Raw genomic sequence first — 26,221 nt, 5'->3', positions numbered from 1 at the left:
GAGAAATTACATGAAACTATAATTATGCTATAAAATTATCGTACATGCATGATAGCGGGTAGTTAGTATATATATTCATGCATGCTATAATTTAATAATTATTATAATTATAATGAACTGCATGCAAATATCAGGGGATTTATGTTGAATAATGTGTACGTATTGTGGTGCTGTAGAATAATTTTATTTTTCGTAGTTTTAAATCAGAATTTAAATTTCCACCATACGAAAATAATCCACTATATATATACAAGCATGTACATGTAATTCGGTAAACCAGTACCACTAATTAGTTACAATATTTTCGATTCTATCATTATGTTCTTGAGTGAGTGAACTTGTGCTCACATTCGGGACACTTCTTGTAGCGGATGTGACAGCTCTCCTCACAGCTAGGACACACTTTCTGGGCAGCTGTGAGGTGTGTGGGTGTGTGGGTGTGTGGGTGTTTGAGGGGGGCTCATAATAACGGTATGAAATTATATTATAGAATTAATATACCTAAAATAAACAGGTCCTATAAGTTTAACTAACTTGTCAATAATCTATATCAATTTACTTTTGAGAGTATGCTAAGCAAGCTAGCCCTTTTTTCATTGTACTAAAAGTACAAATCTGCCAATTAGTGAATTGAACCCTAAAAGCAGAGAAAATTTGAAAACGCTAAAATTGCTAATACCCGCCTACTATTATTTCCTATACTAAAATTAATCACCTTTTCGTTTCTTTGTTGGTGGTGGTCCATTCTCCTGCCTCCAGTTACTGACAGAAGCTGTACGTGCATGTGTAATAGAAGAGGGAGTATAATTACATTGGGCCACACCAGTACATGCAGTAACGACTGTTAGACTAGTGTATATAGCGAGCTTACATTGTTGTGATAGAGACTTGAAGTAGTCAACGATTACAAAGTGACCACTCTCTTTAGCTCTTCTAAGAGGAGTCCAGCCAGCACGGTCAGTTGCATCTGAACATGCACAAGTATACACAATTATACACCGGGAGTTGTGGTGTAACTTTCAGCTGGCTTGTATACCACTATAATATAAGCATGCACAGTGATGCATACTAAAGTGCAATCAATTATCAAAGCTGCCATGGATTCACTGTCCGTAGGTATAATACATGCCAAATAAGGGATGGAAATCTGAGATCATTTTTTGCAAAATCATAAGTATTAAATTGCTCCATTAGTATAAAATTATTAGAGGCAAGAAACTATTAAGTGTGCTCATCGCACTTTAGTGTATATATAGGCGGCATAGGAAATTTCCTTTTAATTACCTAGAATGTTTTGCGAGCAACAAACTTTGCGAGGGCTGATTAATTCGCAACAATTAAATGCATTCCAGAATGTGATCGCAAAAGGTCAACTTTTTTGATGAATGGCTCATTTGCAGGTTTTTCACCAGCAAAATATTCTAGTATACATACACGTTGTGCCTAAACACAATATTCATGGAAGATCATCACACTCACTCTCTGGGTCAACTTTGTGATGTTCGACCAGTTCCTCCACCATATCCAGCCTGCCAGTCCAACATACTCCACACAGTAAATTGGCTTTGTCCTCATCACTACATGCATAGCCACGGCTCATCAGGTAGAGGGCAACATTCACACAGCTGTCATACACGCCTAATACTGCTCTGTCCATTGGGGACTTTCCCTCAGCATCTCTCACATCTGTACATATACATTGCAGGCAGTCTGGACACAATACTGAATACCGTATTAATATAGAATGTTTTGCGAGCATCAAGCACTTGCGAAATTTGCTATGCTTGATTGAATCGCAACAATAAAATCCGCAAACCTACTAATGATCCTTGCCAGAACGCAATAGTTAGATTCATTTTTCACCCGCAAAATATCGATAGTGGTAATCTCATTAATATGCCAGTTGTCTAATCAACTGGACAGCAATGACATACTGTTATAAATTACAGTGTATATAGGAGATCAGGGTATATACGTGCATTAGAACATTCAACCAAGACTATAATTATAGTAACAGTTAATTAAACTCACCAACATCCATCTTCAGCTCCTCCACCAGATACTGTATCACGTCTCTACTTCCCTCGATACAAGCCAAGTGAAGAAGAGTCCTGCTGCGTTTATCCCTCAAATCTGTTGTGCATGCATAGGAAGTTGGGAACAGACTAATTATGTAACTGATTGAGCTCAAGGAAACAATTATTTGCCAACTGAAGACACAAAATTGATTACTTACCAGTGCTACATTTGAGCTCTTGGATCAGGTATTTCACCACCTCAACCCTCCTGGATGCATAGTGCAGTGGAACTCTGTTCAGCTTCCCATCACCTTTATCAATATGAGCTCCATGGGTAGCAAGTATCTTCACAATCTCAAGGTTGCCCTTCTGACAAGCAAAGTGTAATGGAGGCAGCTCCGCCCACTCGTCACTCCAGTAGAGCTGGTGGTTAGGATCCGCCCCCTTTCCCAACAAAGATCTCACTTTAATGACATCATAGTTGACTACAGCCTCAGATAAGTCCTTGGCTAGCTTCTTTTGAGCACTGTACACAAATATGTCCAAAAATACCGGTAGTAGATATAGGTAGGGTGTCACTCAGTCACATAGACCTACTTACTTGAAGAATATACGTACGTGCAGCGCAGAACTTCTGCCAGAAGGTTACAAATAAATCTGCAACTTTTATAGTGTAATGACACCGTTATACTTACTGTAGCTCAGAGTCTTGTTGACTTGGGTCCATGGTGCATGTACTCCCGATAGCGCTAGCTGAGCTGCAGATCAGCCTCGTACGGTGGCCCTGAGTGCTACTCCAGTTGGTAGTTGGCAGTTGGCAAATGTTAATCTTTTAATTAACCCAGAGGAGGTACGTACGACACGGTCACATGACCAGCTAAAAGGATTATGAATCTCATTAACTTGTGCATGAATAATATCATTCAAGACTGTGTACTTTGATAGTGGATTTGGTTTGGCGTGTATCTTTCAAAAAATACACTTGACGTTTCTAAGATCAGGATTGTTGATTGCTGGGCTTATACTGATGTGAAATAGCTTTTCAACCAGTTTCAACCACCACTTAGATTTTGAGATATTATTGTTTTTAGTGTAATTCTGTTTTAGAGTATTCAATAAGTATTCTGTGCCTGCATTCAGGATAGGATCACTGCAAACATCTGAGCCTTGGTTCTTACAACAAATCTAATCTCTACTTGTAAAACTCTAGCTACTAGCCAGCAACAAATTCACTGAGTTTTATGCTCTAAACTTGTCTCTTTATGGCGCTTACTTGCCACCAGTTGAATGTCGTCATTGGAATGCATTTTTAACGACTTCTTTGTCTTTCTTGCCTTCAATCAAGAAATAGCAGCCACGTGAGCTTAACCGCGTGTCGTACCTCCTCTGCTTTTAACCATAACTTAGTGCTGTCACATGATCTCCTAGTCTCGAGACCAGGCCGATTAAAATACGGCCTGGTCTCTATTGCATGGGTGATGTGCACATGCGCAAACTGAGTTCCCCAGAATCTGGGGAATTCGTTCACGTTAGTAAACCTTTGTAAAATTATACCGTAAACTAGTTTGTTTACTAGTTCTTTCCGTATTATTTTTAACAAATACTTGTCTCCTGTGGCTTTATGCCCTCTATTGTGTTGTCAAGAAGGCTTACACACTTGTCTAAAGCCAGAAGAGGCTCTCTACGATGGTCCTATGGTGGCAGTTGGAAGCACAAAGTCAAAGACTTGCCATAGTCTGTCAGAAACACTTTAAACTCTCTCTCCTGTGAAGCTGTGGCTTATATTCTCTATTGTGTTGTCGAGAAGGTTTGCACACTATTATGAAACCAGAAGAGGCTCACATCTACCTCTACAATGGTCCTATGGTTGCAGTTGGAAGCACAAAGTCAAAGACTTGCCATAGTCTGTCAGAAACCCAGTTCAAAACATCACGACCATCCAACCATCATAGAGGTAGATGAGAGCCTCTTTTGGCTTCGTGTGCAAGCCTTCTCAACACAACACCATAGAGAAGGCCACAGCTAGCTAGCTAGCTAGGCTATAAAAGCTTCAGATAGTACATGGGCGTGGACGGCCACGCCTATAATTAATTACACATGCAATAGGTACCAGGCCGTATTTTAATCGGCCTGGATTCGAGGCTAATGATCTCCAGCCAATCAGCTTATCTGAAAGTAGTCAGGTGACCATGGATTACATAACTTAATCCACACTTAATTAAGTGTGCTTTAAGCAGATTGAATCTGAATGTCATCATAATTATAATAATAATACAAGCAGATTGAATATGTACACAAGCAAAGCTGAAAAGTATTAGAAAGTTGAATGTTATTGTTTCGACTTGTTTCATGTGTACCAAATTGCTGACTTGACCATAGCATCGCTTTTTCGTCTGGAGAAATAGGCTCAGCTTGTTTCGAAGATGTATGTACACCTGTACCTAAGCCAGATCCATATAATCGTTTATCAAAGGTGCTTCGAATATCATAGCTTTCCAAAAGAGCAAACCAGATACTCATTGCCATATAGTTTGCGCACAAAGTTTCCCATCCGGCCAGTAAGCCAGATCAGCTGGAGGCATATCCAGTAGTGGGATCGGGACTGTTGGTCAGCAGGAGAAATAAGTCGAGAACATGCCCAGTCAGTCCAGATAGCTTTAGATCTTATCTCCTTCTCCTTTGCATCAGTTACTGGATCTACAAACCTTGCTATTACGTCTAGCTAGCTAGCTAGCCACCAACTGTAGCTAGATCTAGCTTAGCCTCAGTCCCAGCCCCTCTCACTAGAGGGCCTGGTAACCACTGTTTGGGCGTGGGTGGATTCAATAGTAAATTTGTTAGTAAAACTCTTTGTAATTTATTATTTTTTATTATTATTATGTGAACTTTACAGCTATGCACAAAAGAAATTAAGTGAAAATTATTGGGTGAGAGGAAATAGCTGACAGACTTACTCCAACATTGGAGCAGCTGATGTATATTATATCAGAGATACAAAAGAAAGGGGATTGGAAACGAAATTTTTTCGAAATTTTTGCGTGAAGCATTCCGCGTTATAGGGCGTGGCTAAAACTACAAAGGATTATATTTATAGTCAGCATGCTCATTACCTGTCTTGACTGCTCTACTATGTGTAGAAACAGTGAAATTGATCATTTTTAATGTTGATTTTTCTAAAAAGTAAAGAGAATTTAGCTCTAAAAAGTCGACTAAGCCATGCAGCCACTATTACTAGACAAATAAATGCTATGCAAGAAGAAATAGCCTTTACTATGAAGTCGTAGGAGGGACAGGCCCGTGGTGTGTCTAAAAGTATACTAAAGCAGTTTGAAGGACTATACTGCAAACGTTTATGAACAGTACAGCTTGTTTATAGCATAAAGCCATTCTATGTAGCACTTAGATACATAATAACCAAGTCAAGCAATGTCCTTTGCTGTTTTGACTTCACAGGAGGGACAGAGAAAAGTTGACATAGAGTAATTCAAGCTAAACTCAAAAAAATTGGAAACAGAGTAAAGACAACGGACTTAGAGCTTGTCAGTGGTATAAGCTTACTTCTCTCAAGTATCTCCCAGGCCCTGAGTGATCTCTAGTGGATAGGAGAGCTAGAAACCAGGGATAGCGCAGTCCTCCATGTAATTATTTGCGAGCGCAATAATTACACGGAGTGCTTCACCAGAGATACAAAAGAAAGGGGATTGGAAACGAAATTTTTTCGAAATTTTTGTGTGAAGCATTCCGCGTTATAGGGCGTGGCTAAAACTACAAAGGATTATATTTATAGTCAGCATGCTCATTACCAGTCTTGACTGCTCTACAATGTGCTGTACATAGAAACAGTGAAATTGATCATTTTTAATGTTAATTTTTCTAAAAAGTAAAGAGAATTTAGCTCTAAAAAGTCGACTAAGCCATGCAGCCACTATTACTAGACAAATAAATGCTATGCAAGAAGAAATAGCCTTTACTATGAAGTCGTAGGAGGGACAGGCCCGTGGCGTGTCTAAAAGTATACTAAAGCAGTTTGAAGGACTATACTGCAAACGTTTATGAACAGTACAGCTTATCTATAGCATGAAGCCATTCTATGTAGCACTTAGATACATAATAACCAAGTCAAGCAATGTCCTTTGCTGTTTTGACTTCACAGGAGGGACAGAGAAAAGTTGACATAGAGTAATTCAAGCTAAACTCAAAAAAATTGGAAACAGAGTAAAGACAACGGACTTAGAGCTTGTCAGTGGTATAAGCTTACTTCTCTCAAGTATCTCCCAGGCCCTGAGTGATCTCTAGTGGATAGGAGAGCTAGAAACCAGGGATATAAAACTTTTCCATGTAATTATTTGCGAGCGCAATAATTACACGGAGTGCTTCACCGGATGTCAGTCCTTTTACATAGGGCGTGGGCGGTCGTTTCCAATCCCCTTTCTTTTGTATCTCTGGCTTCACCGGATGTCAGTCCTTTTACATAGGGCGTGGGCGGTCGTTTCCAATCCCCTTTCTTTTGTATCTCTGATTATATAATCTATAGAGTGATAAGTATAGTTAACAGAGGATCCTATATATGACATTTAGAGCATGGGCAAACCATATGAAATGAACATAAGTTATTTGTGTCAAAGTTTTCTAGAAAATCTGACACTAAAAAGTCCGAAGTCTTTTTCTTGATTGTTCCTATAGAGATGAATCTAGATTTATTAAATTCGACGGCAATTTATTCCATACTTTTGCAATTCTAATGAAGTAATGAAGTAGAAGTGTCTTGAATAGTTATTTCTAGCAAATTTAATTTGAAGGGAATGGCCTGAGCAGCCTGCCCTGGTTTTGGATGAAGTGAAAGATACTAGTTCTCTTATATCGTCCGACTGCTGCTGCATACATTTCACAATAAACATGATATCTTGCAGTTCAAACCATCTCATGAGGGGCAATAACTTTAATTTGCAGAGTCTTGCGTAGTCTGATACATAATCATTAAGGATATATTTTGTGGCTCTGCGTTGCACTTTTTCTAGTGACTTGATATCCTTTATTAATTTAGGTCTCCACAACGGAACATATTCTTAGTAAACGGACTAATTTCTGGATAATTTACTAAGGTTTTACGTTCGTGGTACGATTACCCATACTGGGTAATTTGAAGTGCATGCGCACTATCACCCCTGCAATCCGTATTTTAATCGGCCTTGAATCGAGGCTACTTGGCACGCAGATTAAAACACTTAATCTTGGGTATGTGTGTTCTTAAATAGCCTCAATATATAGAATCTAAAAGTGCCATGCAAAACCTGTTTCTATAATTCCCCCCTCCCTGCTGCTGGATCTGGGAATATAGGTACATGAGGATTAGACTTGAAATGATCTCCCTACCTAGATGTGTACATATAAGATTAATATTGCCGTCTTAGGCCAGCTAGATATCTATTGGTGTCAGTATCATAATTTAAAAGCAGGCTAATTATTGTTGCAAAGTTTAAAGGTTACGAACTGCCAACTACCAACTCCCAACTGCCAACTACCAACTGCCAACTGCCAACTACGGTGGCCCTGAGTGCTACTCCAGTTGATAGTTGGCAGTTGGCAGTTGGGAGTTCGCAGTTCGCAGTTGGCAGTTGGTAGTTGGTAGTTCGCAGTTGGCAGTTGGTAGTTGGTAGTTCGCAGTTGGCAGTTGGTAGTTGGTAGTTCGCAGTTGGGAGTTGGCAGTTGGGAGTTCGTGACCTTTAAACTTTGCAGTTAGCAAATGTTGTATCATAGATACAAAGAAAGGGATAGGCAACACCCAGCACTTCTGTTGGATGAGGCGAGTTGCTAAAAAGGGGCGTGTAATGAGCAAAAAGGGGTGTGTGCACTCAAAATGTCAGTAAAGATATTAATAGTTTAGGCCACTCCAAGTGACACTCTGGTTTCTGGTCCTAAAGTTTTTCTAATGCATGCAGGCGGGCGGCTTTTCTCATTATGTCATTATCAATTTCACCTTATGAACTCATTATTTTGCAAATGAATATCATTATCACACTATTTTGTACCGCATGGACTTTTTTTTTTGCGCATGCGTAGTAGAAATAATGGGATAGAAATCCAATAATGAGATAGAAATCCAAGAATAAAATCTGATGCGGGCGGTGGACCAGAAACCAGAGTATCACTTGGAGTGGCCTTATAGTATTATAGCAAACTGTGCTCTTGAGGAGACACCAGATACACTTAGACATAGGCTATTAATCTTTTAGAGCTACTATATGCAAAGTGATGAGAAAGTGAGCTCCAAAGGGGGGTGTCAGTACACTCTACAAACCATAACAGGTATGTTCCCAAGTCCTTCAAATGCCATCTCTTCGATCACACAATACAGATAAAGATACTTGTGTTCCACTTTCTAATACCTAAACTGTGTCTTAGAGTACTTCAAACTACATTACCATGTACAGTAAGAGCAGGAGAGGTACGCAAACTTTCTGGACTTCGGACAAGCGTTTCATGGTGCTGCTACTACTTCACTGCATTGAGAGCTGGAAAATATGCTTTGTTCCATGCAGTTATAAACACACTTTAATTCTGTGAAACGTACATGTTATAAAATTATTTCATATTGGAGATATAGGTACATAAACTGACAAATCGGTGTTTTTTCACACAAATCAAGCTGAATAAAAGAAAACTCGGCACTAACATAGCAACTGTAGCTATCAGTAGTGCTGGGTCTATGTGTGCATGATGCCTGATTGTTTTGAATTTCTCTTTTAGGCCCCCTACGAGAAAAATAAGCAGATATAGGGATCATTGTGTACTTTCTTGAGCGCAACTCGCCTCCAACCAGAGGGTGTGACGTCACACACTGCATTTACCTAGCATCACGTGGGGCGTTGCCTATCCCTTTCTTTCGTGTATCTATGGTTGTATATAGATATATCTTTGCACTGCCTCTAATCTTTTAACCATAACTTTAAATAGCCTCAATAGAATCTAAAAGTGCCATGCAAAACCTGTTTCTATAATTCCCCCCTCCCTGCTGGGATCTGGGAATATAGGTACATGAGGATTAGACTTGAAATGATCTCCCTACCTAGATGTGTACATATAAGATTCTAATATTGCTGTCTTAGGCCAGCTAGATATCTGTGCCTATCATAATTTAAAAGCAGGCTAATTATTGTTGCAAAGTTTAAAGGTTACGAACTGCCAACTACCAACTCCCAACTGCCAACTACCAACTACCAACTCCCAACTACCAACTCCCAACTGCCAACTACCAACTGCCAACTACCAACTACCAACTACCAACTCCCAACTACCAACTCCCAACTGCCAACTGCCAACTCCCAACTGCCAACTACCAACTGCCAACTGCCAACTACCAACTGCCAACTGCCAACTGAACTATCAAGTAGCAACTGCGAACTACCAACTACGTATTTGAACTATCAAGTAGCAACTACGCGTTTGAACTATCAAGTATGAACTACCAACTAGAGTAGCGCTCAGGGCCACCATAGCCAACTACCAACTCCCAACTACCAACTGCCAACTACCATGCAACTACCAACTCCCAACTGCGAACTACCAACTGCCAACTGCCAACTACGTGTTTGAACTATCAAGTTAGTAGCAACTGCGAACTACCAACTACGCATTTGAACTATCAAGTAGCAACTGCTAACTACCAACTACGCATTTGAACTATCAAGTATGAACTACCAACTAGAGTGCAGCGCTCAGGGCCACCGTAGCCTTGCCCCTTTCAGAGATTATTATCATCTTGGAATTCCGAATCCTGGCCGCCTCTAACCGCAGAGCTCAGAGAAGGGGAGGAGTTGGGAAGCGAACCGATAGCTATTACGTAAGCATTCTGCAATCTGATTGGTGCTGCAAAACAAAAAACCTGCCTTCGCCTGTTGTGGAGATAATAAAAGAGTCAGTTGGGCAATTATTCGAGCATTTCTACACTTGCACTTGGACTGCTCAACTGCGCTGCTCAACTGCGCTGCTCACACTCGACTCTCTCGCTGGTGGACCTGTCTCTCTCTCTCTCTCTCTCTCTGGCTGCGCTGGTGGGTTACTGTATCTTATATGCCTGAGCCTCAGGGCTAGGCTTAGACTGGAAACCAGTCCCCTTCTCTCGGGAGAAAGGGACTGGCAAGCTGCCGTGTTGAGAGTTGTCCCAGTGCGTGAAGAATGTCACGCAGCCACAAGAATGTAAACGTCACAAATACTCACGTGCCACCGCCCACACGCTAACTACATGACTGTATTACTGACAAAAATATGATCGGCCTCGAGTATAAGTACATCACTGGCGGTCTGTTATCGAGGATGAAATAATATCACCCACGCATTACTCATTTTTGTGGTTTGTTCTAATTGCATTCCAACGGGACAACTCTCAATACGGCAACTTGCCAGTCCCCAGAGCCCAGAGCGAAGGGAGTGGTTTCCAGTCTAGGCTAGGCTAGGGCTAGGGAGGTTCGTAGAGCGTTTTATTTTAAATAGGATTAGAGCAGTTCAATATGGGAAGTAAACGCTGTACGTACGTATATACCTTACAAGTACGTAGAGGTTGGTAGATTATGCTCGAGATATTACCTAGCTCCTATTATGCTATTCTTTTTAATATGATCACGTAAACAGCCTATTATTCTTTTCAAATCGTCGTGCGCCCCCTGCTCTCTTTCTGTGTGGATCTGGATGCGGGGGGTCGTGCACCCCCTGCTCTCTTTCTGTGTGGGTCTGGCTGCGGGGGGTCGTGCGCCTCCTGCTCTCTTTCTGTGTGGATCTGGCTGCGGGGGGTCCGTGCACCCCCTGCATGCTCCCTGGGATGTGAGAGTGTATAGGGGGTCCTATATGGGCCGAATCACTATAATATGAACGAGCTCTGTGGCGTACCTCCTGGGTAGCTTGGAAAGCGTCACACACTAATTATTCAACAGATCAGGTAACAATAAAACTGCCATAATATATTTTTCGTACATTTTACTGCAGCGATGAAGGAAAGTTCAATTGCATGCAAGAATTATGTACAATTTGCTGTGTATTTTTATTTTACTCTGACAACATTCCACCTCAACTCACTTTCTTTTTTTTTTTTTGTAGCTTTTTCTCTTACTTTCTCAACCTTGTTAATTGCATTACAACTGTTTATTAATTAAATATGTCAGCTCAATGTCTCAATGAAAAACAAGGGTCCATGAGTAAATTAATGTGGTTTCCTAGATTTATAAACCAAATGTTATATAATACTGCAGCTTGTCTGCAAGCCTGCATAATTATGCAGCCGGCCTGTTCAGTTTGATTGCAACTGCTAGCAAAACCACATTAAATTTTTGCATAGCCTCGATCCCAGCCCGTCTTTCTCAATTTAGAGCGGCTTGGAATCGAGGCTAAGTGGGGCAGATCTTCCCAATGCACCAGCCCCTCCCCCTTTTTTCTGCAAAAAACTGTTAGATAAACAAAGCTTGCTCTATGGAGGCTGTACAGTTACTCCTTGCATGTGCGCTGCTTTGCATGGTGGTAAAGACCCACTCCACTGACACAAGGGACTGGCTCATCAACAGCATTAAAGATGAGGTAGATACAATATAATAATAATAATAATTATGGTTTCTCAGCATACATACAGGTGATTACAAAAAAACAGGACAATATAGTGAGTGTACAGCTGAAGGCTAATCTGAAACTAGTCAGATTGCCGTGTGAGATAGATTATAGAGAACAAGTGATTCACAAATGAACACTAATCATATGCATTGTGGAGCATCTACTGCAGGGACAGAGAAAATAAAAGGAACATATTATGTTGTAGGGGTCGAAATGAGTTACAAAGTGGGACCATAGAAATCGCTTGATCAGTGTCTTTATGCATCGGGATGATAGAGACATGTCAATGGCCGGTAGGCAGTTCCACAGTCTGGGCAGACGGTTAAAATAGAAATGACGGTGTTGATTGTGGCTTGATCTGGTGTGTCGGAGGGTGAGCTTGTCAGATGACCTTGTGTTAGAACAGGATATTGAGACGAAATCAGTAATGCAGAAGCGATTAGTTTTGTTTTTAAATGAGTTAACAAAGAACATTATGTCTGCCAGCTCGAAGGAGTACATGGACAATACTATAATATAAGTACAATGGATACCGGGCCATAATTATTGTGTTGGGAAGATCCAATTCAAAGCTGTTACAATATATGGTGCATGCCCTTATATCAGCTATTGCATTACACTCGATCATCAGGAACTGCACCTGCTTTCATGCATGCATGCATGCAGGTATAACTCTACAGCTAGTACAGGCTATTATATCTACGGCTATATGCAGGCGTGTATACGCCTGCATATATATGCATTGGTTGCTTTCAGGTATAACTATAACCTGTACCAGGCATATATACATCGGTTGATCCACTCTCTCTATCTATCATTAGGTCACACTAACTGTGACTGGAGATCAACTCACACTCAGTAACACACTCATCTCTCGCATCTTTACAACCTCCCCTGCCTTCGGGACAATCGACTATCGCAGTGAAACAAAACAACAGCCCATACTACGCACAATCTTTCCCGAGGGCTACGTAACGCTAGACGGTATTGATTACCCAATAGGAGGTCTATTCTCCCCCCTACCTCACGCTTACATGAACACCTCTACACTGACTGTACTGCAGTCCTCTTTTGTGTACACTGGCTACACCAAGACCCCTCCAGTTGCACCATTTCATTGGGAACCTGGACTGAGGCATTCCCCAACAGATGCTAGCTGGCCTCCTAAAGGAATGACTCTATCGCTTAATTTCAAACCTCCTGCAGATGTGAAGAAACCTTCTCATGCAAATATAATTGTTACAGTGAACTACGAGATGTATGTGGGTGTACCTATTTTAGCAAAATGGCTAACAGTTCAAAATGCAGCAAGTACTTCGGTTACAGTGGACCGGACTGTTATCGAATACATCGGTACTCAAAAACCGTACGTTCCATTGAGTTTATCGCCCCAGGCCCAGCCTTGGGAGCACGACACATCAGCCCTAACAGAATCATGGCTCTATGTTGAAGCAAACGTGCCTCACGGTGGCCTAGTGCAGTGGGGTATGGATGCAGCTGGCAGTAGCGTTAGCCCTGGGGCAGATGAACCTGTTCTCAATTGTACCTACACATTCGGACCAGGTGTAGAAATTGCAACCACTTCGAAATCCTCAAAAATAAATTCAGCACTGCTATCACAATTTGATACTTATAAAGTTTTGGAACTTGTTACGGATTCTTATGATCGCGAGAGGATTGCGCTGAGTCGGCACAAAATGACGAGATTGTTGGCACCACAAACACAAGAAAATCCAATATTTTTCCACGGAACAGATTCCAGTAAAACCGGTTTTAAGAAGTCTATTGATCAAATGGTTGCAGTTGGTTTTGAGATGTATATTTACAGTTTTGGTTCTGGTTTCAAACTGGAGGATATGGACAAGACTAATATCGACGCTATCACTGCAGATATTCAGTATGCAAAGTCACAAGGAATTGAAGTTGGAGGGTAAGTGTATGTACTTTTGTATGTTGATTAGCTGGAGCGCCCTGCCCTCTCTTCCCACTATCCCTCCACTCTCTTTCTTTCTTTGTTTCCCACTATCCCTCCACTCTCTTTCTTTCTTTGTTTCCCACTATCCCTCCACTCTCTTTCTTTCTTTGTTTCCCACTATCCCTCCACTCTCTTTCTTTCTTTGTTTCCCACTATCCCTCCGCTCTCTTTCTTTCTTTGTTTCCCACTATCCCTCCGCTCTCTTTCTTTCATTGTTTCCCACTCTCTCCCCCTTTCTTCCACATGCACTATATCATCTTTCTTCCCCTTCCTTTCACTCTCAGTTTTCTTTCACCCTATCAGTATCACATGTGCGTATTAGACAACTTTACAGTATCTTGGGACCATTATTTTTTATTTTTTTAATTATGCACACTGTCACATGCACCATACACACACACAACACACACACAGGTATGATCTGATAGACCTTGATCGGGGTCACGGGGGATATGGGGGGAACGTGGGGGACCAGTGGGACGTAGTCAACCCACAATCAGGACAACTAACACAGGATGCTTGCTTCGCTTCTGGATGGTGAGTGAAACTATATCAGCTGTTGTTACTACGTTATAATAAACAATACATCATTGCTTTTGTTACAGTGTGTTCCATTTTCTATTATAGGGAATTTTTCTGAAATGGGCTTTTTTTCGGAGCTAATCAAGTTGCACTTAGTTGATAGTGCCACAACATAGATTGCTTTGGTTTTGAGGGCAAAATTAATGTGCGTGTGCTCTCTAAATACAGTCATAATAATTATAGCTAGTGTATTTGTTCATTGTATAGGTATGACAAGATTAATGACATCATCTTCACTTTCATCAACCAAACTGGTCTCTCTATGCTTGAGACAGATGGACCATATGGAGGTGCAATGTGCGGCTCAACTAACCACACCCACCACACCTCTGCCAGTGACTCCGTGTACTGGCAGACACGACTACAAGCACAGCTCTATTCTGAGCTACGAGCAAAGAACGTGTTTATCAACCAACCTGACAACTATTTCTATTGGGGAGGAAGCAAGTCTGGAATGGGGTGAGATATAATTAATGTCTGCATGTGTTGTTTGTATGGGGAGGAGATGCATTGCAATTCAATAGTATATATATAGCATACGTTTTGATCGGCGATTTATTTTGGGCCCAATTTTTAGTTTAATATCCATAACTTGTGTTAGAAATGTCCGAATTCGAAGCTAAAGATGCATTCAGCAGCTCTTTGATAGAGCTATACAATAATCAGTACATGTATGTATGTACGTGGTGTGCTCAGATCATCGCTCGCTTTTTGTGTTACGAACGTTGCAGTACTGTATAGTTAGTGTACCTGATGTAGTGTTAGTTCCAGGCTATTATTTACTTGTCCCCCCCCTCTATAATTATAGTTAACTTTGAGTGCATGAGATGGACATCATTTTTATCACTATTTCTTGTGTGTATAAGAACGTTGCAATAATTATTATAGTCAGTGTACATCATTTATTAGGTCTATGCAGTAATTTGTTTGTTTGCATTGTCCATGCATTCTCCTCTCACCATGCATGCATGCTGAATACTTGTCCCTCTTGCTCCAGTTATAATGAGAACCAGTACAGCCTGCCTCGCTGGGAGGACCTCAGTGTGAGCAGACAGGGGATGTATGATGATACCTACCATTACATACCCACCCAGGGATGGATGTTTGTACCACTGGTCGTGTATCACGGAGGTATGTATGTATGTTAGGGTAATGATTATACCATGCTGTATACAAATATAGCGCTTAAATTTTGAGGCGCTTAATTAATTAATCCTTAATTTCTGGCCACAACATTATTTGAAAAAGGTCTCTTTCTAAGCTTTCAATGTCTGCTTTCAATTTTGTTATCCATATTCCGTTCCACATTAGCTATATATAATCTATATAATTATAATGTATCCGCCCCCTCCACATACTAACAGGTGGTTCTGCTGCTCAGTTTGAGCCACTGTCTGAGCACCTAGTGGAGTATGAGTGGGCGTTGGCTCAATACCTTGGTTACGGAGTTGCAGCTTGTTATCGTGGCCCCAGGTATGTGTATAAAGTAAGGATATATAAAATGATGTGTGCATGGTTTTCACGCTGAGTGCGTGACTATTGTAGCAAACGTGCGTTTTTTCCTGATAGTTGCCACGATAGTCACGCACTTACGTCAAAAACCACACATAATTTTTTACATCTAATGCATGCACCGTCTGGTTTAATGGTCTCCCTGCATGCTTGCAGGTTGTATGACACTGATGCAACTATGCAGTTGGTGAAGAAGTGGGTGGGTTTCTACAAGACCTATCGTGACATTCTGATCAGTGACATAGTCCATGTGAGGAGACCAGACATGCAAGGTGTGTGCATGGGAGCTAGGGAACAGAAGTGATTAATTATGTACCGTATAAATATCTAGCGTGGTATTTTCGTATGGTGGAAATTGTCGTATTGAAAACTAAAACTACGAAATGATTCTACCGCATGCAATAGGCTCGACGTCAGCTCTACAAAAATACAGAATATTTATATGGGTATAAAAATTAATTATAGTTCATGAATACGAACATTTTCACCAACGAAAATTACATGCTGTACATAATTATATCTGTCTATAGAGTCACATGTTTTTCAACTTATCATAATAATTATTATAGCGTAGCTAAAAAAGTTTGATGTAAATGATGTATTGCTATACACATTCTCCCTGCACGCATGCACAGATTACGACTGTGTGCTGCACGTGAATCCTCACCTTGACCACCGCGGTCTAGCCATGATATTCAACCCCACTCCAGTGGCCATAACACGCAACATCAGTCTACCACTGTACTACACTGGCCTGTCTGACAAAGCACTCGTGTTGCCTGAGGGACAGAGTCCGGGGGCAGTGTATGGGTTGGATAGAGGCTACAACGCGGTGGTGACTGTCACCATGGACCCCAAGAGTATCACATGGATACTTATCATGTCACCTGACTAAATCTATACGCAGCAATGGACATGCAGTTGTAGTATAATTATAGTGTACTGTTTAGTCGGAATACTTTATTGTGCAAGTTTTTATATCTTTTAAATTTGCTGCTGTACCTGTATACGAATAAAACTTTATCCCAGTGAAATAGTACAACTACATGTATACGTATTCGTATACCCTTCTTTGAATTCGAAATTATACATGTGCGCATGCATGGCCATGGGAGCACTTTCTATTTATTATGTAATTGATACACAGTCATTTAATTGATTCAAGTATTTTATAGTATAGTACGCACAGAACAAATAATTACAGCATAATTATTTTTTACAACGTACATGACTTTATAACTTCAAATTCTATTGCAAAGTTCACGGATCTATTGAGTCAGTGTTTGGGTCAGAGTTCATTGGTTGCCTAGACGACTCTAACGGTGTAATCGGTGAAGGGAAACGATAATTTGCTGGAGCAGGTGAAAATGGAAACATTGGGAAGGACATGGGATTCAGATTAAATCGTGATGACTGTCCCAGCATTGAGTTGTGTGAAGAAGGTCCAGTGAAATGGTTGGGGAGTGGTGTGTTGAATGGACCACCCCCGGGTACAAAGGTCGATTGCCCTGTGTTCATTAGACCAGTAGCTGTGGGGTACATGTGTTGAGGGTACGTGTGAGTGGGCGGGCCATTTAAACTGGATTGCATGGAATCGATTTGCTGACGAAGAGAAGATATTGTATTCCAGAGTGGTGTCAAGTCAGTAGAGGTTGGTGCTGCTTGTGATTGAGTATTGGGACCATTGCTGTCTTGAGATACATTGTCTTGATCATGCGAAACTCCACTCGTATCATGTGATCTGTCCCCTTCCTGAGTGGTAGTAGTAGTATTCGTTTGTACTCCTTTTTTCTTTCGTGGGTTCTTGGATTTCTGAGCGTGTCCAGTTGAGGTCTTGTCAGAACTACAGAAATCTTTCCAACTGCCGTACACCAGAGGAGATTCAACAAAGCTCTCGGCCAGTCCGGGGGTCACAAACTTCCTGTAGGTGTGGCGTGAGCGACTGGGCGTGTCATGTGATTTGCTTGAATCTCTGTGCACTAGTACGACAATGTCAAATCCTAACAGAGACAATTGGTCAACCTGTGTGTGTGTGTGTGTGTGGGGGGGGGGGTTGTTTGATGTGTGAAAATTAAATTAGGTGTGGCATGAGCGACTGGGCGTGTCATGTGTTCACATTGGGGCCATGCTGAATAATTATTGTAAAGCTGTAAAACGTTGAGGTCAAGCTAACATGAGTTATAAGACTTATCTTCTAACTTGGACTTGATATTGGTTGCTGTGATACTTCAAGTTGGCTTTTAAAAAAGAAAACTTCTGAGGGGGGCTTAGGTATAAAGTACAACCCTGTATTGTCTGGGTCAGGTTTTGTGGTACATGTAGTTGATAGTGGGGTTGGGGAATGTGGGTTCTTCTATGTGGTTAAACTGAAGCAAGCATACAACAAACATTAACCTCAAATCTTGGTTCTCAGAATTAGCAACAGGCATTAGTCAAGATAGTAGTGTGTGTGTGTGTGTGTGTGTGTGTGTGTGTGTGTGTGTGTGTGTGTGTGTGTGTGTGTGTGTGTGTGTGTGTGTGTGTGTTTTGTGGGTACATGTAGTTGATAAGTGGGGTTGGGGAATGTGGGTTCTTCTATGTGGTTATTAATAAACTGAAGCAAGCATACAACAAACATTAACCTCAAATTTTGGTTCTTAGAATTAGCAACAGGCATTAGTCGAAACAAATAGATAGTAGTGTGTGTGTGTGTGTGTGTGTGTGTGTGTGTGTGTGTGTGTGGGGGGGGGGGGTTGTTTGATGTGATGAAATTAATATTTTTTAAGGCTGTACAATACAGTTTAAAGTATGTACTGTCACAATACTGTACATCAGATGTATGCGGAGAGTAACGTGACTTCCTGTATCTGTCACAAACTTGGAATTTACTTTCTTGATAGATTACATCACCCACACTTGGATTGGTCAGTGTGCAAATTCCAAGCCCATGAAAGATACAGGAAGTCACGTTACTCTCCGCATATGCCTAATATACTCTTGGTACTGTGTAGTGACCTTTTTCTGTAGTATCTGCAGTAGGTTTGAAGGGTTTTTCACAATATCCTGGTCGGGTTTGGCCCTGCTCTTACTGGAAGGAGGGAACTCGTGCTCACATTCGGGACATTTCTTGCAGCGGATGTGACACCTCTCCTTACAGTTAGGACACACTCTCAGAGTCACTTGCTGGGCGTGTGTGTCTGTGTGTGGGAGGATGTGTGTGTGTGTAAGTGTTGGTGTGGTGTGGGTGTGAGAGACGGGGACGAGAGATGAATTAAGATGTACGTGCACATGAGATAATAGTTACTTTTTCGTTTCTTTGTTGGTGGTGGTCCATTCTCGTCACTCCTGGAGTCAGTGTCTCCAGTCACAGCATCTGTATAGAGAGAGTAGCTGTATTGGACCACACTGTGTACTCATGATCCTAGTGAGCTTACATTGTTGTGGTAGAGACTTGAGGTAGTCAGCAATTTCAGTGTGACCCTCCATTGTAGCAATGTCAAGAAGAGTAATGCCATCATAGTCAGTTGCACCTGAGCAAGAGTGGGTGTAGAAACAAAGGTATAACACTGCATGGTGGTTGTGTTGTACTCACTGATATCACAGTTGGCCTTCTCCACCAAGTACATACTAATGCTTACTGTTGGGGTCAACTTTGTGTTGCTCAACCAGTTCCTTCACGACACCCAGCTTGCCAAGGGAACATGCTGCACAGAGTAACCTGGCTTTGTCCTCATCACCACATGCACAGCCACGGCTCATCAGGTAGAGGGCAACATCCACACAACCTTCACAATCATCAAGACACTCCATAGCATTGTCCAGTGGTGACTGTTCCTCATCATCCCTCACATCTGTACATTACACAGAGTCAAACAAAATACCGTATAGCGCAACATTTTCGAGGGGCTTAATTTTCGCGAATTTCGTCGGTTAGCAATCCTACAAGTCTACGAAAATTGTTATTTAATTAGAATTATCTGCTATAATGTGCAAAGATTTAAAGGTGTGGCTTCCGGTAAGCAGTCATTCCGCGAACATTATGCAACGAAATGCTTTTAGAGGCCAATCCACGAAATATAAGTGCCTCGAAAATTTCGCGTTATACGGTAGTTACACAGAATCTGTGTCTAATATCAACTGGGCAGAAGCAAATACAAACAGTAGGAGAAGCTATGGGAACAAATACAGAGCTAGACTATCAAGAGCACACTAAATCTCACCAACATCCATCTTCCTCTCCTCCACCAGATACTGTACCACGTCTTTACTTCCTCTCACACAAGCCCAGTGAAGAGAAGTCATGTTATATTTATCCCTCACATCTGTTGTGAAACAGAGTTCAACTATCACACAGATACTAATATAGAAAATATTATGGTGAACGGAGAAACAAAATGGTCAGGTACAGTAATTCAACCAAATCACGAAATTTTTCAACTTTAAAATATATCATACGCAAAAGCATAAGTAATACTGTACTAACGTACGTACATCGCTTACTATGTAAAATATAAGCAAATTTGACACAAATTTATCTCTAAACATTTTTTCGCTATAGGCCTACATAATTATTATGTTCCCTCAAGGCAAGGGAGTTTATGAGGAATGCGGAGATTATGGTAGTTAAACCTCACCCAGTTGCTATGATACAGACTCCAAGTGGGGTTTATACTGTTTAAATTTAGATACGGAGAAACATTATTTGATTAATACACGACTGCTTACCAGTGCTACATTTGAGCTCTTGGATCAGGTACTGCACCATCTCCTTATCACCTCCCTGGCACGCATAGTGAAGTGGAGTCTTGTTGTACGTCCCACCACCTTTATCAGTACGAGCTCCATGGGTAACAAGATTCTTCGCAATCTCAAGGTAGCCCCTCCAGCAAGCCCAGTGTAATGGAGGCCTCTTATCCGCCCACTCGTCACTCACCCACTCGTCACTCCAGTAGAGCTGGTGGTTGGGGTTTGCCCCCTGTCCCAACAGGGACCTAACTTTAGTGACGTCATCATTGTCTACAGCCTCGTATAAGTCCTCAGCTAGCTTGTTTTGATTACTGTACAAAATAGATGGTTGGGGGGTCAGTCATACAGAATTACTTGATATGTGTATATAGTTTATACAAGTGACACCATGCACATATCCAGCTGTCATTTTGCTGTACAGTGTTTCACCTCTGATCATAATAATTATGATGATCAGCCTGGTGGAACACTGTACTATGATTCATAGCCTATTCTGACTCTACTAATGGAATGAGCCTCCCTCCATGCAATCACAAGGTGCTACCATGAGTAGTAATTATAGTCTACATGTTCACTCACCCTAAGTCTTGTTCAGTAGCCATTTCTAGTTCTCAGTATTTATTCTCAGTCTCCCATTTTAATAAGATGGCCCCACCCCATCTGCCTCGATTCCAAGCCGCAGGGAAAGCGTACGTCTTCTAAAGCGGCCTTGTTCCAAGCTAGCAACTCCTGTACCAGGAACAATGGAAAAGGGTCACTAAACTAGAAAGCTAGAAATTGAATCTCACAGCTCAACCTTGTAAATGTCAGTAACTCATGATCATACTTTATAATGTATACAGTCAGCAAAGAGTCATTGTAATTATTGATTGCATGATTCTTCACTTGCGATCTTCATTTGTCCCCTTCCAGTATATCTATATGAAAACATGAGAAGCACAATCAACTAGAGTCTTATAAGCTCTGCAACAAAATATTGTATGCAATGAAAATATAGATCAGATTCACATTAATAGTGCAAACACACCTTGTCAGGTTCTCATGATCAGTTGGTGGCACTATGAGCAACTGCAGTTGCTGTCCTCACATACTTGTCTTCAATTTCCTCAACTACATCGTTACGCTCAACAGTAGGCCTCCTTAGACATTCACATATGTAAGGCCATGTCATCGGATGCTCTGGATCAGTGACTTCAAGACGCTTGCCCACCATCTCCATTAGGCGGCGTTTGTTATGGCGGTATTCATCTTCAATGTCTTTCAAATCATTACTCTTCACTCCGAGAGCCAATCCTAAATCAAACCAATTATAGGTGGCAGTTTTCAGACTCTCACAAATTGTATTAATATCCGCTCCAGTCAGAACAATCGGCTGGTCTCCATTGCTGGTATCCTTCTCTGAGGATGATCCTGTACACAAGTCAATATTAGATCACAGGCAATGCTTAAGAAAATATTGTAACAAAAATAAATGACGAGTGTGCATCTTATTATACAAGCCATCTTGGGGTTAGAAAGTGTGTGACAAGCTGTGTACAACAAACTATTCTGAAAATGCACATACCATTATTTAATGATGCAAGCCACACAACGCGTGTAATGAGGAATGGACAAGAGTCAAAATAATGTACTTTTTAAGACTGAAGACTTTCGAATAATTATGATAGATGATAGATAGTGGGTAATACTCGTGGGGTAAAAATCCATGCGACAAATCGAAAACGTTGATTTTCGTCTGTAAAAATGTCGGTTGATGTTATTGCCTGTACTGCCTGGCATGCGTTCCGGTAAACTGTTTTCATGTAGGGTGGAGGTCAGCTTGCCCACGGAAATAACGAATATTTTACCCCTCAAAAATCACCCGCTATACGGTAGTTAATGCAATGCACACACTTACATAAGTGGCCCTCTAGCTATAATGAAAAACTTCACATTAAATTAATAGGAATTATATATTCGTATATTCGAGGCAAACGAGAATTGATGCAATAATTACGAGGTAATTATAATTATGTCCTAAAAGGCGTTATATTAATTTTAGTAGCTATAGGTAATGATTATAAAATAGTAATTATAAGAGATCGATACTTGACATTATTTTATGAAGCTGCTGAATTATAAGCTAAGTAGTTGTCAAGTGCCTCCTAACAATCCCCAGGTGCACATATACCTTTGCCGTATGTCCTGTTCACTGATTGGTCGATGCCATTGTGTGCGTCCGGATGTTTGGTCTACATAGAAGGTACGTCCATTATCATCCTGTCTCTCCTCTCAACATTCAGGCAGTGGTCTATGCAATGAAAGGTGGCACTAGAGTAGTCAGGTTAGTTATAGTCTACATGTTCACTCACTCTGAGTCTTGTCTCTCCATTGAAGCTTAACTTTGTTCAAACACACAAGGTATTGCTCTGTCAATTTCTCCCCTTACAACTATAGATCTACATTATTGTGGTAAAACATTCTCTTTATTCTTTCCTATGCAGGGACTTCCCCTACTCAGACATTAAATACCTCTACTTTCAGTCAAGACAGCAACACTTTGCTGCTGAAACATGAGGGGTGCTTCTTGGTATAACTATTCCTTGCATTAGTCCCAGGCTGGATGAAGGTTGCCTGCAGTGTCAATAATGATGCCCTGTATACAAACTATAGGTACTGCCTAATGTATGACTTTGTATGTGTTAATTGTAACTATTGTTTAATTACAAACAATTCATATAATTCTAGGCTTATAGAGCGAGCTAGGCAACCTGTTAATAATTATGTGATCAGCCTCCTCCACAAAGTTAGCCCATGCACTGTGGACGTGTTGTAGTAGTTTGCCATTTCTTTGCTCATGTCTCGATCAATTGCATGTACGATGTATGAGTCCACATTTGTTACCCAGGTTTAATCACTGCCTCATGAATGGAGCACACACAGGTACGTGTGTACACATGTCTCACTATGGTGACTAGTGTAATGATGCTCATCAATACATCTCCCTCCTCCCACAGTGCCCCAACATCTCTGTGTGTGCTATTGTATCCTTCACCCTGCCTGCATGGTGTCTACTCCTAGACTGAGTGAATGGAGGTATCAAGCACACACAGGTACGTGTGTCTGCAGAGTGGGTGTCAGGAGATGCTATCACATGACCTACACCATTCTGAGTTGTACCAATATTGTTGGTGGTTCATACGATAATTACCAGCTAATAATTGCCTATTCAATCTTCTATTTCAGAAGATTTACAAAATAATATCGTATCTATAGTGAAGTTCACTCGTGAGCACAACTTTTGAGTATCTATTTTTAACCCCCCTCCAGGAGTATTGACGTGACTCCCTCCAGGCCTGGTGAAATGGACCTATCGTCTCTCTATTATATATAGCACATGCAGCAGCAAAGTACAACACATCAGTCGATCAGCAAGAAACCACCTCACCCCAGCAAGGTGTGTGTGTAAATTTCTGTAGCCCATAGTATAGTAGCTTTGCTCTATAATAATTGTATACCCTCCCTCGATCCACACACACGCAACCATGGCCCGGTCATGCTTTTTAAATTTGCTCAGTGTTGCAGACCTATAACAAGGTATCAGAGTTTTTTCAATTCCCTGTTAGTATTGTAACCTAGTGCAACATTGTTGTGGTTTTAGCTGTGTTCTCATCATACAACTATAATCAGGACAACTAACACCGGATGCTTGCTTCGCTTCTGGATGGTGAGTGAAACAATGTTGTTACTACGGTTATAATTGTATTAACAATAGATGCAGATCATTGCTTTTGTTACAGTGTGTTCTATTTTCTGTTATAGTAGGTAATTTTTCTGAAATGGGCTTCTTTTCGGAGCTAATCAAGCTGCATTTAGTTGATAGTTAATCCACTACATGGATTAGCAATTGCTTTTGTTTTGAGGCCAAAATTAATGTGCGTGTGCAATTCAGTCATAATAATTATAGCTAGTGTATTTGTTCGTTGTATAGGTATGACAAGATTAATGACATCATCTTCACTTTCATCAACCAAACTGGTCTCTCTATGCTTGAGACTGACGGACCATATGGAGGTGCAACGTGCGGCTCAGCTAACCACACCCACCACACCTCCGCCAGTTATTAATTATAATCAGTGTACATCATTTATTAGGTCTATGTAGTAATTTGTTTGTTTGCATGGTCCATGCATTCTCCTCTCACCATGCATGCATGCTGAATACTTGTCCCTCTTGCTTCAGTTATAATGAGAACCAGTACAGCCTGCCTCGCTGGGAGGACCTCAGTGTGAGCAGACAGGGGATGTATGATGACACCTACCATTACATACCCACCCAGGGATGGATGTTTGTACCACTGGTCGTGTATCACGGAGGTATGTATGTACGTTAGGGTAATGATTATACCATGCTGTATACAAATATAGCGCTAAATTTTGAGGCGCTTAATTAATTAATCAGTAATTTCCTTTAATTTCTGGCCACAAAATCATTATTTGAAAAAGGTCTCTTTCAATGCCTGCTTTCAATTTTATTGTCCGTATATTGTTCCATATTCCGCTATATAATGTATCCGCCCCCTCCACATACTAACAGGTGGTTCTGCTGCTCAGTTTGAGCCACTGTCTGAGCACCTAGTGGAGTATGAGTGGGCGTTGGCACAATACCTTGGTTACGGAGTTGCAGCTTGTTATCGTGGCCCCAGGTATGTGTATAAAGTATAAGGATATATAAAATGATGTGTGGTTTTCACGCGAGTGCGTGACTATTGTAGCAAACGTGCGTTTTTTCCTAATATTTGCCACAATAGTCACGCACTTACGTCAAAAACCACACATCATTTTTCAGAATCTAATGCATGCACCGTCTGGTTTAATGGTCTCCCTGCATGCATGCAGGTTGTATGACACTGATGCAACCATGCAGTTGGTGGAGAAGTGGGTGGGTTTCTACAAGACCTATCGTGACATTCTGATCAGTGACATAGTCCATGTGAGGAGACCAGACATGCAAGGTGTGTGCATGGGAGCTAGGGAATAGAAGTGATTAATTATGTACCGTATAAATATATATAATAGCGGGTTATTTTCGTATGGTGGAATTTGTCGTATTGTAATCACAATTATACGAAAACTAAAACTACGAAATGATTCTACCGCATGCAACAGGTTCAACGTCAGCTCTAAAAAAATACAGAATAGTTATAAAATTAATTATAGTTCATGAATACAAACATTTTCACCAACGAAAATTACACGTTTAACATAATTATATCTGCATGTCTATAGAGTGTCACATTTTTTCGACTTATAGCATAGCTATAAAAGTTTATGGTAATAGTAATAATGTATTGCTATTTTCCCCTGCACGCATGCACAGATTACGACTGTGTGCTGCACGTGAACCCTCACCTTGACCACCGCGGTCTAGCCATGATATTCAACCCCACTCCAGTGGCCATAACACGCAACATCAGTCTACCACTGTACTACACTGGCCTATCTGACAAAGCACTCGTGTGTGGGTTGGATAGAGGCTACAACGCGGTGGTGACTGTCACCATGGACCCCAAGAGTATCACATGGATACTCATCATGTCATCTGACTAAATCTATACGCAGCAATGGACAGTTGTAGTATAATTATAGTGTATTGTTTAGTCGGAATACTTTATTGTGCAAGTTTTTATACCTTTTAAATTTGCTGCTGTATACCTGTATACGAATAGAACTTTAATTTATCCCACAGTGAAATAGTTCTGTACAACTACATATGTATACGTATTCGTATACCCTTCTTTGAATTCGAAATTATACAATCTCATGCATGGGAGCAC

General features: G+C 41.0%; 3 protein-coding genes, 1 long non-coding RNA gene and 1 pseudogene across 4 annotated transcripts; 3 read left to right on the top strand and 2 right to left on the bottom strand.

Annotated features, from left to right (window-relative positions):
- Positions 1-212: 212 nt before the first annotated feature.
- LOC135331602 (ankyrin repeat domain-containing protein 7-like) lies at positions 213-3,404 on the bottom strand. Its single transcript, XM_064526828.1, has 8 exons — positions 3,149-3,404; positions 2,714-2,895; positions 2,237-2,544; positions 2,032-2,133; positions 1,480-1,686; positions 872-967; positions 716-772; positions 213-414 (listed from the first exon to the last, which is right to left on the bottom strand). The coding sequence occupies exons 2-8, from the start codon at positions 2,743-2,745 to the stop codon at positions 317-319; spliced, it is 900 nt and encodes a 299-aa protein (XP_064382898.1). The 5' UTR covers positions 2,746-2,895; positions 3,149-3,404; the 3' UTR covers positions 213-316.
- Positions 3,405-8,105: 4,701 nt separating this feature from the next.
- Positions 8,106-11,178, top strand: LOC135333724 (uncharacterized). The gene is made up of 2 exons (XR_010394031.1): positions 8,106-8,324; positions 8,450-11,178. It is a non-coding gene; the product is annotated as an uncharacterized LOC135333724 (long non-coding RNA).
- A 261-nt stretch (positions 11,179-11,439) lies between these two features.
- LOC135330846 (uncharacterized) lies at positions 11,440-16,715 on the top strand. Its single transcript, XM_064525792.1, has 8 exons — positions 11,440-11,582; positions 12,434-13,542; positions 14,002-14,124; positions 14,377-14,628; positions 15,167-15,300; positions 15,534-15,642; positions 15,838-15,953; positions 16,317-16,715. The coding sequence occupies exons 1-8, from the start codon at positions 11,478-11,480 to the stop codon at positions 16,574-16,576; spliced, it is 2,208 nt and encodes a 735-aa protein (XP_064381862.1). The 5' UTR covers positions 11,440-11,477; the 3' UTR covers positions 16,577-16,715.
- A 116-nt stretch (positions 16,716-16,831) lies between these two features.
- LOC135330974 (uncharacterized) lies at positions 16,832-21,131 on the bottom strand. The gene is made up of 8 exons (XM_064525970.1): positions 20,986-21,131; positions 20,386-20,717; positions 19,881-19,982; positions 19,299-19,511; positions 19,095-19,190; positions 18,965-19,033; positions 18,676-18,857; positions 16,832-17,703 (listed from the first exon to the last, which is right to left on the bottom strand). Exons 1-8 carry the CDS (start codon positions 21,006-21,008, stop codon positions 16,942-16,944), a joined length of 1,779 nt encoding a protein of 592 aa, XP_064382040.1. The 5' UTR covers positions 21,009-21,131; the 3' UTR covers positions 16,832-16,941.
- Positions 21,132-23,748: 2,617 nt separating this feature from the next.
- LOC135332459 (uncharacterized) lies at positions 23,749-26,203 on the top strand (annotated as a pseudogene).
- Positions 26,204-26,221: the final 18 nt, after the last annotated feature.

This window comes from Halichondria panicea, chromosome 1 (genome assembly GCF_963675165.1).
Source record: "Halichondria panicea chromosome 1, odHalPani1.1, whole genome shotgun sequence".
NCBI lineage: Eukaryota > Metazoa > Porifera > Demospongiae > Suberitida > Halichondriidae > Halichondria > Halichondria panicea.
Note: the sequence above shows the minus strand (reverse complement) of the source record. Positions and strands in the feature narration are given on the sequence as shown.